The sequence below is a fragment of the Austrofundulus limnaeus genome, unplaced genomic scaffold (assembly GCF_001266775.1).
Source record: "Austrofundulus limnaeus strain Quisiro unplaced genomic scaffold, Austrofundulus_limnaeus-1.0 Scaffold139, whole genome shotgun sequence".
NCBI lineage: Eukaryota > Metazoa > Chordata > Actinopteri > Cyprinodontiformes > Rivulidae > Austrofundulus > Austrofundulus limnaeus.
Genome location: NW_013952541.1, coordinates 165,913 through 181,615, shown reverse-complemented (window position 1 = coordinate 181,615; position 15,703 = coordinate 165,913). Strand labels below are relative to the sequence as shown.

The 15,703-nt window shown below is 38.0% G+C and overlaps 1 protein-coding gene across 1 annotated transcript in view; it reads left to right on the top strand.

Moving 5' to 3' along the window:
- The window catches only part of LOC106522895 (contactin-associated protein-like 4), a gene marked incomplete in the record, with an annotated part of 103,624 nt that overhangs the window by 57,906 nt on the left and 30,015 nt on the right, over positions 1-15,703 (top strand). Inside the window, 6 exon segments of the mRNA XM_014016126.1 lie at positions 1,130-1,270; positions 2,513-2,780; positions 4,479-4,628; positions 6,057-6,225; positions 12,383-12,489; positions 14,022-14,141. Coding sequence (XP_013871580.1) covers positions 1,130-1,270; positions 2,513-2,780; positions 4,479-4,628; positions 6,057-6,225; positions 12,383-12,489; positions 14,022-14,141 — 955 coding nt within the window.

Below are 15,703 nucleotides of genomic sequence, written 5' to 3'. Positions count from 1 at the left end.
GGGATATGCTGGGACAGGAAGGATCCATCAGACCTGTCCTTCGATTCAGGCCAAAGGAAGGACGTATTTGTCAGCCGTATAGGAGGAGTCTTCAGTTTTGGACGTCCTTCGTCGCGGCGCTGTGACGTATGCGGCCGACGAATTCGACCTTCGGAGGACCCGTCCTGCTGTTTTGGACACAGCATAAGTTTCTATTCTCAGCAGGTTTCTAAGGTTCTTCTTCTACATATTAAAAAAGTTGTTAAACAACTGAGTGGCGCACTAACGCTTCTAGAGGTGAGAAAGTGTATTGCACCTTATTCAAAATCAACGCTGTCCCACGGCCCTCTGCGACCTAAAGTTAAAAACTGTTCTTTTGAGGCCCTCAAGATGGCGCTCACGGCCCACAATTGGGCCGCGGCCCATAGGTTAAGAATCTCAGAACTAGGAGATCAAATGTGGGGAAACTTCTTCAAAATAAAGGAGACATAATGCAAAAAAATCATTTTTTTTAGCTGTTAAATGCATTTTATTGTGGACTTGGAGTCTCTAGGAGTGCAGAAAAGTTGCATTTAGTTTCTCGTGGTGCTGCATAGATATCTTTATATTCTGTTTGAGTCAACCCGTGCAGTTTTCTTTATTTTCTATGATGTTTTCTGAACTATTAAGTCAAATTATGTGTGACAGATTTTGCAAATAAGGTCTGGACTTACCAACTACAAAACTTCTTTATGCATATTGGATGATACACATGCTTATTATATAATCAATAGGTGCCTCTCTGCTCTTTTAACCCCCCCCCCCCCCCCACCACAATGTTTTATAAACAGGTAAAAAGGACACCACAGTGCACTCTTTAGAGCTTTTATTAACGAAACACCAAAAAACAAGCAACAGGAGACAAAGCTGAAGTTGGTTTCTGATTGCAGTTTCTGATTCAGGAAATGGCTAAAGGGCGATTCACCTGTTTTTATCACTATTTTTATCACTACTTTGAGCATCTTTAATGAGTTCGCCTCCACCTCAGAAAGCATGTTGTGCTCCTGACCCCAGCTGAAAGATTTCAGTGTGAACAAGAGGGATTTAAAAGCACGACATGTCTACTTTAACTGAATAAACTAACGCTCTGTCCGTTTCTGTTCCCTCTCAGCTGAGTGTGGGGTCAGTTCAGGGTCCCACCTCTCAGAAACCAAACAAGAGGAACTTCCACGGCTGCGTAGAAAACCTGCTGTTTAATGACCTCAACCTGATTGAACTGGTTAAACTCAGAGACCACAGAGTTTCTGTCAGGGTAAGTACAAATAAATGTACTTATGTCTTTAAATGCTAAAAACAAAACAAGTCACTGTTTGCAACTGAGCAGAGACAAGATCTATTGTTCCTAAATAATCCTGAATCTTAATAKAGATTAGAAAGAACAAAAATTATGAAAGATAACTGAGAAAAAAGTGAGCTACTGATTTTTAAACGTGTCTATTTACAATCTGAAAACATAAACTCTGTGTTTGTCTATAAAATAATACAGAGATGTTTTAGAAATGTGTTATTTTCTTGAGAAATAAAGTGTCCAGCTTTTAAAACAGGCTTTGTTTAACATCTCTTTKGTGAAATAAATCATCATTAAAAACAGGAAGGGGCTGTTAATGCTCTTAAAATAAATTTAAAATAATAAAGTGGCTGCACATTCAAACTGCATCATGTATTGGGCTTGTAAAATCCATGCTTTAAACTGTATTTTTCTCATTTATAATCTTTAGCTTTTATTGGTCACTAMAATATTCATTGTCAATATTTTAGCTTTAATGACATCCTCTGAAATTCAGTCTTATTTTGAAAATCCTGCCTTCCCCTGTCAGACGAAGCACTTCATTTCTCGTGGTTTCTGTGATGCGAAGCAAARAGACGAGTTTAGTTTTGTTGGTAATAATCCTGTTAAAGCAGGACCYGCAGGAGCTTCAGCGGGGAAACGTTAAAAAGTTGAACTGAAGATGTTCGGAGTGGTCCTGCGGCTCCGAGGGAAATTTCTGCAAAGTTACGGYTGCAGTTATCACTTATGGCCTCTTATGGCTCTGTGAGGGAGAATAAAAACAGAGGGATCAGGTGTGGAGGAGGAACGGCTGCTGTGTTTGTCACAGTAAATTAGTAACTGGAACATGAGTTATTGTGGATCGCTTTAAGTGTCCTGCAGGCCGACTCTGCTCAGAGATGAAATAAATTCCAGCTGCAGCTTCAGTGTCATCATCACTAACAGTAAACCAACAGGTTGAGTTTTCTATTTATTTATTGTACCTTTTCTCCATTTACCATCAACTGAGTGACTTTGGTGTTTTCAGCAACTTCCTTATCTCCTGAGCTTTGCTGCTTTCATTATGTTAATACTGATGTCCTTTTTAAGGAGACTCGCTGATGAAATCACCGTGACATGAGGTCACATCAACACGCCCTCTGCTGCTGATTAATATTCATGTTTTCCGTCGTTTTATCTCTCCCGTAATCATTTTTCCACCTCTCTCTCTTTACGCTGCTCTTCCAGGGCAACGTGACCTTTTCCTGTCCCGAGCCCGTTTCTGTCGCCGTCACGTTCCCGGGCCCCCGGAGCCTCCTCCAGCTGCCGTGGGCGACGTCGTCGGYGTCGAGGGGCGTGTCCGTAGGGTTTCAGTTCAGGACGTGGAACGAGGCGGGGCTCCTGCTCACCTTTGACCTTCTGCTGCAAGGGGGCGTGGTCTGGTTGTACCTGAGCGAGGGCAGAATCCAGCTGCAGGTCCAGAAAGGAGGCAGGGTGCTGCTGGAGCTCAGCACAGGTCAGGAAATAATTTAAGTTAAAAAATGTAATCAGGATCTTTGTTTACGTCTCTAAAACCAAAAACTAAATGTTTGCAACATGTTAACTGGATGTTTTTCAGTATAAAACAATGACTTTTAGGCCAAATTAGTGTAAAGTTTAACATGTAAGTTTTTACTTTTTATGCAGAATGAATCTCAAACCTCTTATCATGTCTATATTATTTTACATATTATTTTATTTAAAACAAGAAAGTTTTTTGCAAAGTCAGCAAGTTGAAAGTTTCATTTAAAACATATGCACCRGTAAATATTTTCCTCCTTGCTTTTGTTTTTAACTAAATGTTAAACTTTAAGCTAAACTGAGGCAGCACAAGCATGCACAGTAGACCTGCACATGGATCCTGCTCCTTCCTGTCTGTTGTCCAATAGGAGAGGAGCTGACCCAAGAAGCCCCGCCCACTTTATTTGCATAATAAGGCAGAAATGCTTAAGGTAAAGCAAAAGCAACACATGGAAATGAAAAGACTTGTGGGAAAAATTATAAAAACCGAATTAAATATAATAATTTAAGAGACACAAATGCACGTGCAAGTAAAAGGAAAAACAAATATATATTTTTTTAAAAAGTAAAATGTAAATAATGTGCTAAAATATATAATTCAYTGGAACTAAGCTGGAAAAATAAATATGAAGGTCAATTTAATTATAAAACATAAGGTAAAGTCATCCTTTTTTAATTTAATTGGTGCATTTTAAGTGTATTTAGTGGTCCATTTATTTTTCTGCTTTTATTTCTAATTATGGCAGTTTCGGTCTTCCATAACAGTGTGGGTAGTTTTGGTGATCATGAAACWAATTAGCATTTTGCACACGTTTGAGCTGTTTTGAAACACTTTATTTTCATGCTTTTTCAGAAACATGAAGACTTTTGATGTGATGTGCATGAAAATGATCACACATGAATAGTTTTAAAATGTCCTTTTACTCACGTTACATTTGTTCTGTAACAGAAGTGAGATGGATGTCACATCATTGCAGCTGGAGCAGAACCGTTTTCGTGCCGCTGAGTGTAATTTATGCAGAAATGTCCATGGATCTGTTTGCYGATTACCACAGCAGACCGTGTGTGTGACACGTCTATTTGTCAGTAAAACGCACACGGTGAGGCTCGGTAAAACCACACAATCGTTGAGAAATGTCTCTTAATACCTGTTTTGGGGTTAAAAAGTGTGGCGCCAACAAACAGGTTGGAGGAAACAGTTGACATGTTTATCTAAGGAAGACAACTGCAGAACATTTACCCCGACAAAGTTAAYGATAACTTTATGCTAAAAATTAAATCTCATATCTAAATTGATCTCTGAGCTAAGCAAAGTTGATTTTTTCAAAATCAAACCGCTGCCACTAAAAAAATGTAGCAGCAGATAATGAAATATTGATCTGTTCCTAACAACGTAGAGATAAAAGCTGACACAGCCGTGTGTTTGTAACAAGTCAATCACATGGAGGATGGAGCTCACCTTCTGCTGCTGCGTTTACGATTGATTAGTGCAGCTATAGTTTTCCTTTAAATGTTCTTTTCACTGTGAATGACTTGAGTCTGAATAGAAATGTAGTCCTGATGGTTTGAGTGCAGATATTGAGTTTGTTGAGGTGCAGCCTTAATGATGATATGTAATATTATTCAGGGTTAGTGAGGAGGATTTGTCTGTCAGGTTCTGCTCTCAGTGACGGTCAGTGGCATTCGGTGGAGCTGAACWCCAGACGAGGTCGTTTGACGGTTTCTGTGGATGAAGAGGACGGAGGGAACGTTCAGGCCGGCCTGCCTTTTTCTGTCGCTGCAGAAACTCACCTCTTCTTTGGTGGTAAGAGGAAATATGGTCATTCATATTTAAACATCGAACATGTGTGAGGAAACTGCTGAAGAGGAAAAAGTTCATAATATTTATATWGTATATTTATAGTTTAAAACTTATATCAGCCTACCTCCTAAAATCAATTAAAAAGAGACGTGTGATGCTTTTAAATCCTTCTTTTTCACATTTAAATCCTTCACTTGGGGTCAATATAAAGTAAAACTACAATGCTTGGGTCTGAGTTCCTCCTGTGACTCCACAAGCCCCGCCCCTTTTCTGGGGTGTGTCTCATATTAACTCATTTTGAGGCTGTCTCTTTAAATCCAAACAAGGCACTTCCAACCCCGCCCCCTTCTAGCTTCCAAAATGGTTCGTTCTAGCTTGATAGAGGGGTTTATGACTATATAGCTGCGCAGAAACTTATTTACAATTTAATTAGAAGACGTCAACAAGGGAAGACTTCTCCATCCAGCCTCACTTGTTGGAGCCAGAGTCTGACCCAGAGCCAGAGTCTGAAGTCCACCAAATTATAGAAGGTAAAAATAGATCTTTGGTAGTTTCATTGCAAATAATTTGATGTAATAATCCAGAAAACATCATAGAAAATAGAGAAAACTGAACGCGTTGAAAAATATGACCCGAACAGAATATAAAGATATCTTTGCAGCACTGAGAGAGACTTCAACTTTTCTGCCTCCTAGGGACTCCAAGTCCACAACAATGGMTTTAACGGCTAAAAAAGTGGATTTTACATGATATGTCTCCTTTAAATAAACAAACACAAGTACTAAAATATATTGTTTTAATCCATTTCAGCCATTAATTTGAAATTCTTTATGTCTGGTCTGGAGTCCAGACTGCAGGCTGTAAGTCCAGACTTTATGTAGTAGTTCCATCGCAAATACCGTGATGTAATTATTCAGAAAACATTGTAGAAAATAATAAAAAAATACTAAATGAGAGACTAAATTCAACTTTTCTGCAGGAACTCCAAGTACACAACAAAATGCATTTAACAGCTAAAAAATTGAAATTTTCATGATATGTCCCCTTTAAACTTTTAATTTTAGTTTACAATTTTATGTGATTGATGACTAAGCATACTTGCTATTTTTGTCTTCTTTTGCTACTTTTTGCTTTCAACTAATCTTTTACTACTTTTATTTTTTAGCTTTTGTTTTGCTAGTTTTAGTTTTAGGTTTTGACTATTGGTATGCTACTTTTAGCTTCTCATAGCCTTCTGCTAATTGTAGTTTCTGGCTGGGATTTTGTTACTTTAGTTTTAGTGAGTTGAAACAACTGACGAACGTGTGGAGCAGAGGAGAAGGACTGAAGGAAACCGACAGATAAAACAGGGAGATGCTGACAAACTAAAAACAAGAAATGTTTGAATAAAAAGAAGAAAAAAATCACAATAACTGATTGTTTTCTCCTCAGGTTGTCCTGCTGAGGACGCTCAGGAATGTAGACGCAGCTTTAGCTCATTCCAGGGCTGCATGCGCACCTTCACTCTGGACAACAAAATCATGGACCTGATCTTGGTTCAACAAAAGCTGCTGGGGAACTACAGCAACCTGCTGATTGATATGTGTGGAATCATGGACAGGTCTGTTTATATAAAATAAAACTCTACTAAAAGATAAATTAATGGATGCAACTTTACAAAGCTTTTAGCTGGATCCACATTATGAGGTTGAATAAATGGTCATTTACTGATATTTTCTATGTGCTTACTATAATAATTTCGGTGCTAAACCACATAACAGACCTGATAAAACTCAAAAATTTAATTTAATCAAAACCAAMTTTAGAAATTAGGTGAAATGTGTAAAAAGAGTCGGAAAAACTGTTTTAAGTACAGCTTTTGGGGATCATCAGATTAGATTTTTTTTGTTTTCACATTGACCACTTTTTGTGCAATGAGGTCGATTTTAATTAATTTCATAAGGATTTCAACAAACACCCGACGCTGCTGCAGGAGGCACATTACAACCAGCAAGGACAGGTTTCTATTTGACTAAAAAATTCTAAAAGAAACAGTATTTCAACTCTCTGCATCATTTTTAGACTAAAACACAAACATCACATGGGTGTTTTTGAAGCTAGTTTTATGTCAAATCTGTGTTTTCTATTWGAAGTAGCATCTTTAGGGCACAGCCTTAACTATAAATGTCCTCCAATTTTAGTTTGTAGAAAAACTAAATAACAGTTATTTGGATCTTAAGTCCAACACCTTAACCACTCGGCCATCCTGGTGAACGTGTCTGTTCACGGTGAGACTACATCACACGTTTTAGGTTTGACGTCTTTATCCAGCTGTTCTAGTTATTTCCTAACCATTCCTCGTGACTGTTAAACGACTGAACCTGCTATTCCATAAGTGCATGAATCCCATCTTGTTTCCTCCAGAAGTAGTTTTATTTAACCTTGAACTTAACCTGTGCCTGAGCCAAGAAACTAATGGTTTTATCCACAGTTCAACMATTAGCATATTTTCCCCCTTTATTTATCAGGGTTCTAAACCTATCTGTTGTGTACATTCAGAAATCCAAGTTAKATTAAAATCTGGAGACCACAAAGCCCAGAACATATCCATATATCATATGTAAACTTAGCACAACATATAAGGAAATGTGTGTTTGGTAGATTATTTCTTTGTTTTAACAATGCTTCTTGATAATACGTCTTATACCGTTGGGAAGCCTTTTCTTTTCCCTTTTAAATAGTGCCACMTTTGTAAGGAACATGGGTTGTGTTTCTGCCACCCCCAGGTGCTGCTWTAAGATTTATTACCAAGAAGCATTGTTACAAATAAATAATCTACCAAACACAAATTTACTTAATTTTGGTGCTAAGTATATTGTTCTGATCAAGCTACTTTAAACCTCTTTTTGCATTGATTGTCCACACATTTAAAGCTTTAACGAACACATTTTAATGATAGTTTAGACATTTTTTTAATCTACAGCAGGGTTTGAACCCAGAAAGGTTTTGCTTTATGGATTGTCCCATTTTTTTGTTATTTTGATACAAACAGAAGCAGGTGAGGTTAAACGTGTGATACAGACCAGGGGGGCGGAGCCGGAGGGGTGGCCTGGGTGCCACCTCTGGCACCTGATTGGCCACCCCAGGTGCCACCCCCAAAGTGGGTTGGGGATCTTGGATTTTTTTTTATTTGCATTTAGATTTTGCTAAAGATTGTTCTGTGATACTACGTCCAGAATTCTTTTTTGGCTTTGCATGTTTAAAAATGGCTGAATTATAACGCTTTGTAAAATAAGCATTAGCCATTAGCTTTATTTAGMATTAGCCGTTAGCTTTGATGATTGGCACGTGATAATTTATTGCTACTCCACAATGAATTTAATCTCAGTAAGTTATAAAACTTAGTTTGAATTTTAGCCTTTTAAAGCTAGCCGGGGTGGCCATCTTAATTGTTTTCATTAGCATTTAGAATTTGTTTTTGGCTACTCCTAAACTAATCTTTAGGTTCATATAAATTAGCTGTGTCGGCCATCTTGAATTTTAAAACCCAGAGGGTTTTTTTTGTGTGGCCCCCTAAAAACCACCTTGGTCACCCCTTGCAAAAAAAAAGTCTTGCTCCGCCCCTGATACAGACAATCCTAGAAGCAGTTCTAGACTGTGAATACACRTAGACCCGGAACCAGAAACAGCCAATGTTGACTAGTTCTAGTGCACTTTCTGACATGTTTAGGTATGACTAGTTAGTTCAAGCTTAGGTCATGTGACACCATGTATGTGTGCAGGGCAGTAGGTGTGATTGGGAAGTGCTTGATCCAAACCGAAGTAGAAATATTACATTTTGCAGCTGTCAGCTGGTAATTAGCCCATGCAAGTTTGTATCKTCTACCTCTGGAGGGATATTTTCCATTTTCCGTGACTCCTGCATGGCTCAATAGTACTTTATATGATCTGTGACAGTTCAGACTCAGCTCCAGTCTCAGGAGAAAAAAAGGGGGGAGCAGATAGGTGGAGGGGAGGGGAGGGGGAGCAGAACTAATCGTTTTTCTGTTTTGGCGTCACACCAAATAGCGGCACGATTAATGAGACAATTACAGCAATTATAAATCCGCCTCCAGAGCCCAAGAGGCAACGAGACAGTCACGCAAAAAAAAAAAAAAAAAATCAGAGGCACACGCTCACACACCACAACACGCAGCACGTAAACGTGCACAGACACGAGCATTGAGCAAACCACAAATCCTCTCCAGATAAGGAGAAACTGCTTGAATGATTTTAATTAAATGTCGCTCTGCTTCTGCATCACTGTTCAGCAGACTACAGTACCTCCAAAGATCTGACTTATCACTTGAAACAAACAAAATAAAAAAAAAATAACAGGAAAAAACAGATAAAAAGCTTAGAGTGTTACTGGCTGATTGAATATTGGCCTTGTGGGATATTTTGTGCAGTAAAGTCAGCTGGAAAATGGACTCACGGACACTGCTGCAACATACAGCTCATATTTCTGAGCAGGATCTCTGCTTTTTATAAGTGTTGGAGCRCTGCTGCAAACAGCAAAGGGGATTATTAGCCAAAGCAAACACTCCATTAGCAGYACAAATTGAGTGCAGTCCACAGGGAGCTCTACATCAGCTCTGCGCCGAACAATCCTATAACTTCTGCTTTTTCCAGCTCGACACACAGCCGAAGAAAATCAGAAGAAAGGCACGTAGATCCTAAAATGGTCATTTCTGGCTAAAATGTCACTTTAGAGCAGTGGTTCTCAAACTATTTTCCTCAAATACCCACTTCTTCCAATCCCCCACCTCTACTAAAGGCACATTCAACTTTATCTCTTTGTCAACATAAAGTGAATAGTTACAAGCTTTTATTTTGAAAAAGAAAAAAAGGGTCACACATGTTTTGATTCTTCAAATGGACTTGTTTTGCTGATACTTATTTACAAAATGTAAATTGATATTTTCACAATGTCTGAGCAACTGTTGTTCATAACCCTGCATTTCTGTTAGCAAAATATCTAAAACTGTATTTGTTTAAAGTCAGAAACTGTACTGTTTTTGCCCACCGGTGGAATGTTACAAAGTTAAATCTGTCTGAACTCATCATGTAAGGAGTTGTTTTTGCACTTTAACACAATTAATTTACTCAAACCAAGTCATGTCACCTGGTTCARCCAAACCTAGTGTGAAACAATATACGTATTTCCTTTAAAAGATATGTATATTACTCAATTTACTTAACTTGGTTTATTTCTTAGAGAGTGTGTAAAAGTATTTTTACTTTCCCAAATTTTGTCAACAGTTTTGACTTTTACGTAAGTACTATTATGGAGTMTTTTCATTTTAATTTAAAACGATAAACCAGTCACCAAATACATCTGTCATTTTTTAAACATAAGATTATCATAATTTAAATCTTAGTTAAAGTGAAAACTTTTCATTTAAATGTATTGTTATAAAATTAGCTGCTGTAGTTGACATGTTTTATGGTCTCCAGAATTTTTTAAATCTAAAATCTTGTTTTTTTCTGTTTCTGTTCTGTTTTCCTTGCCTCTCTTCGACCTTCTGCTTCTCATCACATCTTTTATTTATTCTGTTCTTTTGAACGTATCGCTGCTGTTTTTTTGTTACAAACGTGTGTCAGTTTGTGTCTACAGGCCAAACTGAAGACGTGAGTGGGTTTTCTCCTTAAGACCAGTTTAGTGTGATTTTTCTCGGTGTGTAAATTAGTCATTTGGCTCACGGCCGGCTGCGGGGCACTGGGCTGATAGAGGCTGATTTAGTGCATGAAGAGCTGCTTCCTCTCTGCCTGAGGGACAACAGTGAAWATTATGGATGCTCCTGTTGTTTCAGGTGAGCTTGTTTGCAGGCAGACAGGTCGTCCATCTGTGGTTATCTGACTGTCCTGCTGCACCTTTTTTCACTGGAATCTGTCGGAAACACTCGGTGAACTATTTCCCTGACAGACTGTGTGTGGGTATCGTGARTAAAAGTGTACTTAAATGGAAAATGGATGAATTAGAAAATAAAGATTTCAAAATAAAAGTTAATTTTTTTCTAGTTTCCTTAATCCTCCTTAGGCAAAGTATGTCTTTATGGAAAAACTCCAAACATATCTTTATTTTTACATATTACACATTACATACATTATACATACATTATACATATACATACATTAGGTATAAAGGCATACATAGGTATACATTACCTCCGCCAAGGGGGGAGGTAATGTTTACGGTCGCGTATGTCTGTCTGTCTGTCTGTGGTCAAAATTACTCAAAAACTTATGGACAGATATTCATGAAATTTTCAACACAAGTGGGTTTTGGCCAAGGGAACACACCGRTAAATTTTGGTGATGATCCAGATCACGATCCGGACCCGGGAACAGCCAATCAGCTTCAAGGAAGCTGACCGTAGACTTCCAATCACATCTGATTTTTCGTAGACAGGTCACCCCCCCGACTGTAGACATCCAATGGGATTGTCTGAAGCGGTGTAGAMGACCAATCACACGAAGGCGCATGTAAATAAAACTTTACAAAGAATTGTTTTTAAATCGAAAAACTTACTGTTTGAAGTTACTTTAATGTAACAACAGATCATTTTCATAATACGTCGGCCTGCGCGTCCTAACAATTTAGTATTTTGTGTTTACATTTTTGGAGTTTTTCCCCCCACCTGTATCGGAAAAGTAAGCTAGCTAACTCACCAAACCCCGTTCAAGTCTGTTATCCAATAGATAACACTAAAGTTTTCTTTAAAAATTACGTTTATTCTGTTTTTTTTATGGCTAAATATTTTTCTTTTTTCAGTTGCTGTTCCACTCCTTCTATTGCATGTAATTTATTATGTGTTTAGTCATTGTAAAGCACTTGTACACTAACACACACATGACAAAAAATGTAATAAATCACACACAAAACAAACACACACACTCACACACAAACATATGGCCTTGGCGGAGGTTTGCGCTCTCCGAGTGCTTCTAGTACTATCATTAGTTCAGGATCATATCCCTGTAGTTTACATAAAGAATAAAAAATAAAAGTAGCTTTTGCTTCATATTTTGATTTGACAAGATTTTTGTTTAAAAAAGTACCTTTTAAGATGCTACTTTTAGTTTTATTAAATAATTTAACAAATTGCTTGTCCTTGTTTTAAAAGCCAGGGTTTTTCAAATGTTCTATTTTTATATAAAGATTTGTCATTTCAACATCCACAATAACAAAAATAAAACAGTGAAGACTTTGGGTTTTATTTCTCAGACAAATGGAACAAAAATAGTTTCCTCTAAATATATAAAGGTGAATATTTGCTACACTTCGTCTGACCTTCCTAAAAACATTTGGAAATGAAGTGAACAACATGCTGGACTAAAGATAAAATTAAATCTCTTTTAATAATTAGATGAAAATGTAACAAACTCATTCAGGAAATTCCAAGCATACTAACATTTTAGGAGAGATTTTAGAGAATAAACAACTCTAAAAGGTTCAGATCAGGCAGTCTCATCATCCTGCTCACGTGTTCATAAGTGACTCCTAAAAACATAAAATATGATTCAGTTTCATGTAAACAAAACAAAGTTTACGTCTCGAGAGTAAACAGATGAAAGGTGATTTTTGGCTCGGACTGAGCACCGTTTGGCAGCAAAATCCCGCAGAGTTTCTTCCAAGTGTCCACCGTGCCAAAACCAWCAGTCAGAAAACAGGGAAATTTATTTGTTCTCCACATGCAAACACAACAAACTGAAGCTTTTCCTCGCGTCTGTTYCAGGTGTTCTCCCAGTCGCTGTGAACACGGCGGCCGCTGCACTCAGTCCTGGACCACGTTTCACTGCAACTGTTCTGACAGCGGCTACAGCGGAGCCACGTGCCACAGCTGTGAGTCACCACAGAAACACAGAAACTGACAGAATGAGCTCAGGTTGTGTCATTAGCATCATATTTTACCTGTCATACTGCTGAGTAATGCTGTGAATGCTGGGTCAGAAAGCAGTACTGTTTTATTTACTTCTTTATTTAACACTAACAACCCCTGYGCTTTCAGCTGTTTTAGCCATTCATAACATTCAGCTTATTCAGGAAATGTGTGTGTTAATGCYGTTAATGCTGTTAATGCTTGCTGTTTGCATCATTTATGGTTTTTRAAATCTTGATCTTTATTTACACATATTTTCCCCATAAAAGTACATTTGAGGTCTTTGTGATTGCTCATTATTTTTCTATTTAATTTTGTTGAATGTATTACCTCTAATTTGGTTTTCTTTTGTTACATTTAGCTAGCCTTTTGTTGCTTTAAAGGTTTTAGTTAGCCTCTTACCTTCAGCTAGCCTTTTGTTACTTTGAGGTTGAATTTAACGTCTAGCTTTCAGATAGCCTTTTGCTGTTTTGAGGTTTTAGTTAGCCTCCTATTTTCAGCTAGCCTTTTGCTGTTTTGAGGTCTTAGTTAGCCTTTTGCTGTTTTGAGGTCTTAGTTAGCCTTTTGCTGTTTTGAGGTCTTAATTAGCCTTTTGCTGTTTTGAGGTCTTAGTTAGCATTTTGCTGTTTTGAGGTCTTAGTTAGCCTTTTGCTGTTTTGAGGTCTTAGTTAGCCTTTTGCTGTTTTGAGGTCTTAGTTAGCCTTTTGCTGTTTTGAGGTCTTAGTTAGCCTCCCATTTTCAGCTAGCCTTTTTGCTGTTATGAGGTTTTAGCCAGCCCTTTGTTTAATTTTTGCCTTTTAGCTAACATTTGTTGCTAGCTATTTTGATAGCTATTTTGCTTGTTTTAGTTTTCACTTAGGGTTGTACTTATTTTTGGTTCATCACCTTACTTTTAGCTTCTCCAAACTTTTGTCTTTATTCTGTCAAACCTGCTGCAGATTTGAAACAGTTTTTCATTTAGAAACAKGATTTAAAATAACTTTCAAACTTTTGTTATCACTAAAAGAAGACTTCGGCCTGTTTGAAGCATGAGGCAAATAAAAGAAAAAGAAAAAAAAAACACATAAAAAAACTCCTCTTTCGGTTCARACTCACATTCAGTCCTAAAAAGTGAAAAGTGGAGAGTTTCTGTTTATCTGTCAACGCTGAGGGAACACGATGAACGTCGGGCCTTTCTGCCTCAGAGAAAAGAGATAAAAAGATTAGGAAGGTGTGTCAGCTTTAAGATAAAGATTTGATCGGCTCAGAGCACAGGGCAAGGAGACCTCTTGAGGAAGATGAGGGGTTGATGAAGGTCTGATAAAGTTTTATTTATTGAGCTTGTGTTCACATCAGTCAATATTGTTTTTATTTGGTTTAGGAGTTTATCAAGGCTGCATCACAATAAATCCTCTGCTTAGTTTCCACTGTTGTGATTAAAATATATTTGTTTGTTGATGATTCATAAAAAAATCCTCCACGGTGAGGCATCAGCTCCTGGTTCTTCTCCTCCCAGCTGTGTACAAACAGTCCTGCGAGGCGTACAAACACAACGGCAACACGTCAGGACATTTTTATATCGATGTGGACGGCAGCGGAGCGATCAGACCCCAGCTGGTCTACTGCAACATGACAGGTGACAACACACACACACACACACACACACACACACACACACACACACACACACACACACACACACACATTAGAGTTTACAGATTTCGAAATGATGATGCTTTACTCAGACTCCTCCCTTATAGAAACACTTTGTATCTCCTGGTGTTTTATCATCTTCATTATGACGTTTCAGCAGTTCGGCATTTTTCTCCTCATTACCAGCGGTGGGCAGCGCTAATCCAAAGATTAGCTCCGCAATTTCCAAAGCACTTACGAAAATATTTAGGTCCGCAACTTCAAAAGCACTTATACCGTAGAAAAAACTAGCGGAAGCTAATTTTAAAGCACAAAATAAATTTGACACTTACTAGCTGGCAACAATTCATGTACAATATATGTACAACACTGCCAACTAGTGGTGTATGAACCCATGTACAGCTTGATCCTACAACTAGTGAGTGCTGGGGATGTGAGTTCTTGAAACAGACCTTTAGCTCCTGGTGTAAAAATTAAAAACTTGTTGAGGATTGCTAGTTAGGCTGCTTCTAAAAAGTTGTTGAGGATTGCTAGTTCGGCTGCTTCTTTGTCTTTTTCTTTTGTTTGTTGTCGATTTTTCATTAAAGAAGCATCAATAAAGTAAATTTAAAACTGTTTATTGGGAAACTGAAGCGATGCATTCTGGGTACATGACAGATTTGATTTGTGACGGGAAACGAAAGCACAGAGTACAGGAAAATATCTGCAAACTTCAAAATAAGAGCTTGGATTTTAAAGTTTTCCATGTAGTTGCTCCAGTTGACCACAAGATGTCAGTCTTCATCAGCATAACATCTTTAAATCATGTCTGAGTTCGATTGTATTGAGCTCCAGCGTTTAAACTTTTTTTAAAAGGAGCTCTGATAATAAAGTAAAATAAATCAATACATACAAAATTTTAGTAAGGATTACAAATGTTAACTGTTTTTGCTATTGCCTTCCTGCTACGTAAGCAGACACAAAGCATTGTGGGAAATGAGAACCGTGACCCAAAGCAACAGTCCGCAAGGATGTATACTTTTACAATAAGTGTATTTATCTGGGAGGGGTGCTGTTGGATAGATCACATGTGTTGTGATTCATTGACAGCCATACCTGCTGCTATTCAAGATAATGATGACGGGTAGATAATTAATTATTAGCGGTACTGCATTTTAATTTTAGAAGGCGCAAATCCACTTATGAATTATAAAAATTAGTGAAACCGCTAAAGCGCAAACAAAATATTTAGGTCCACAATTAGCGGATTTGCACTTTAGCGGGCTGGTGCCCACCACTGCTCATTACAGTCAACATCACTCAATTATCAGCAGCAGCTACTCACTGCTTTATATCGTGCTGTAAATCTGAACAGCAGTCTTCCTCTTTGGCTCCTCCCTTCTGAACGCAACTTTAAAAAAGTCTAATTTCCTGTCCACAGAGCACAACACCTGGATGATAATCCAGCACAACAACACGGAGCTGACCAGAGTTCGACCGTCTCCCGGCGTCGACCAGCTTTCGGTCCACTTCAACTACTCATCAGCAGAACAGCAGCTCTCGGCT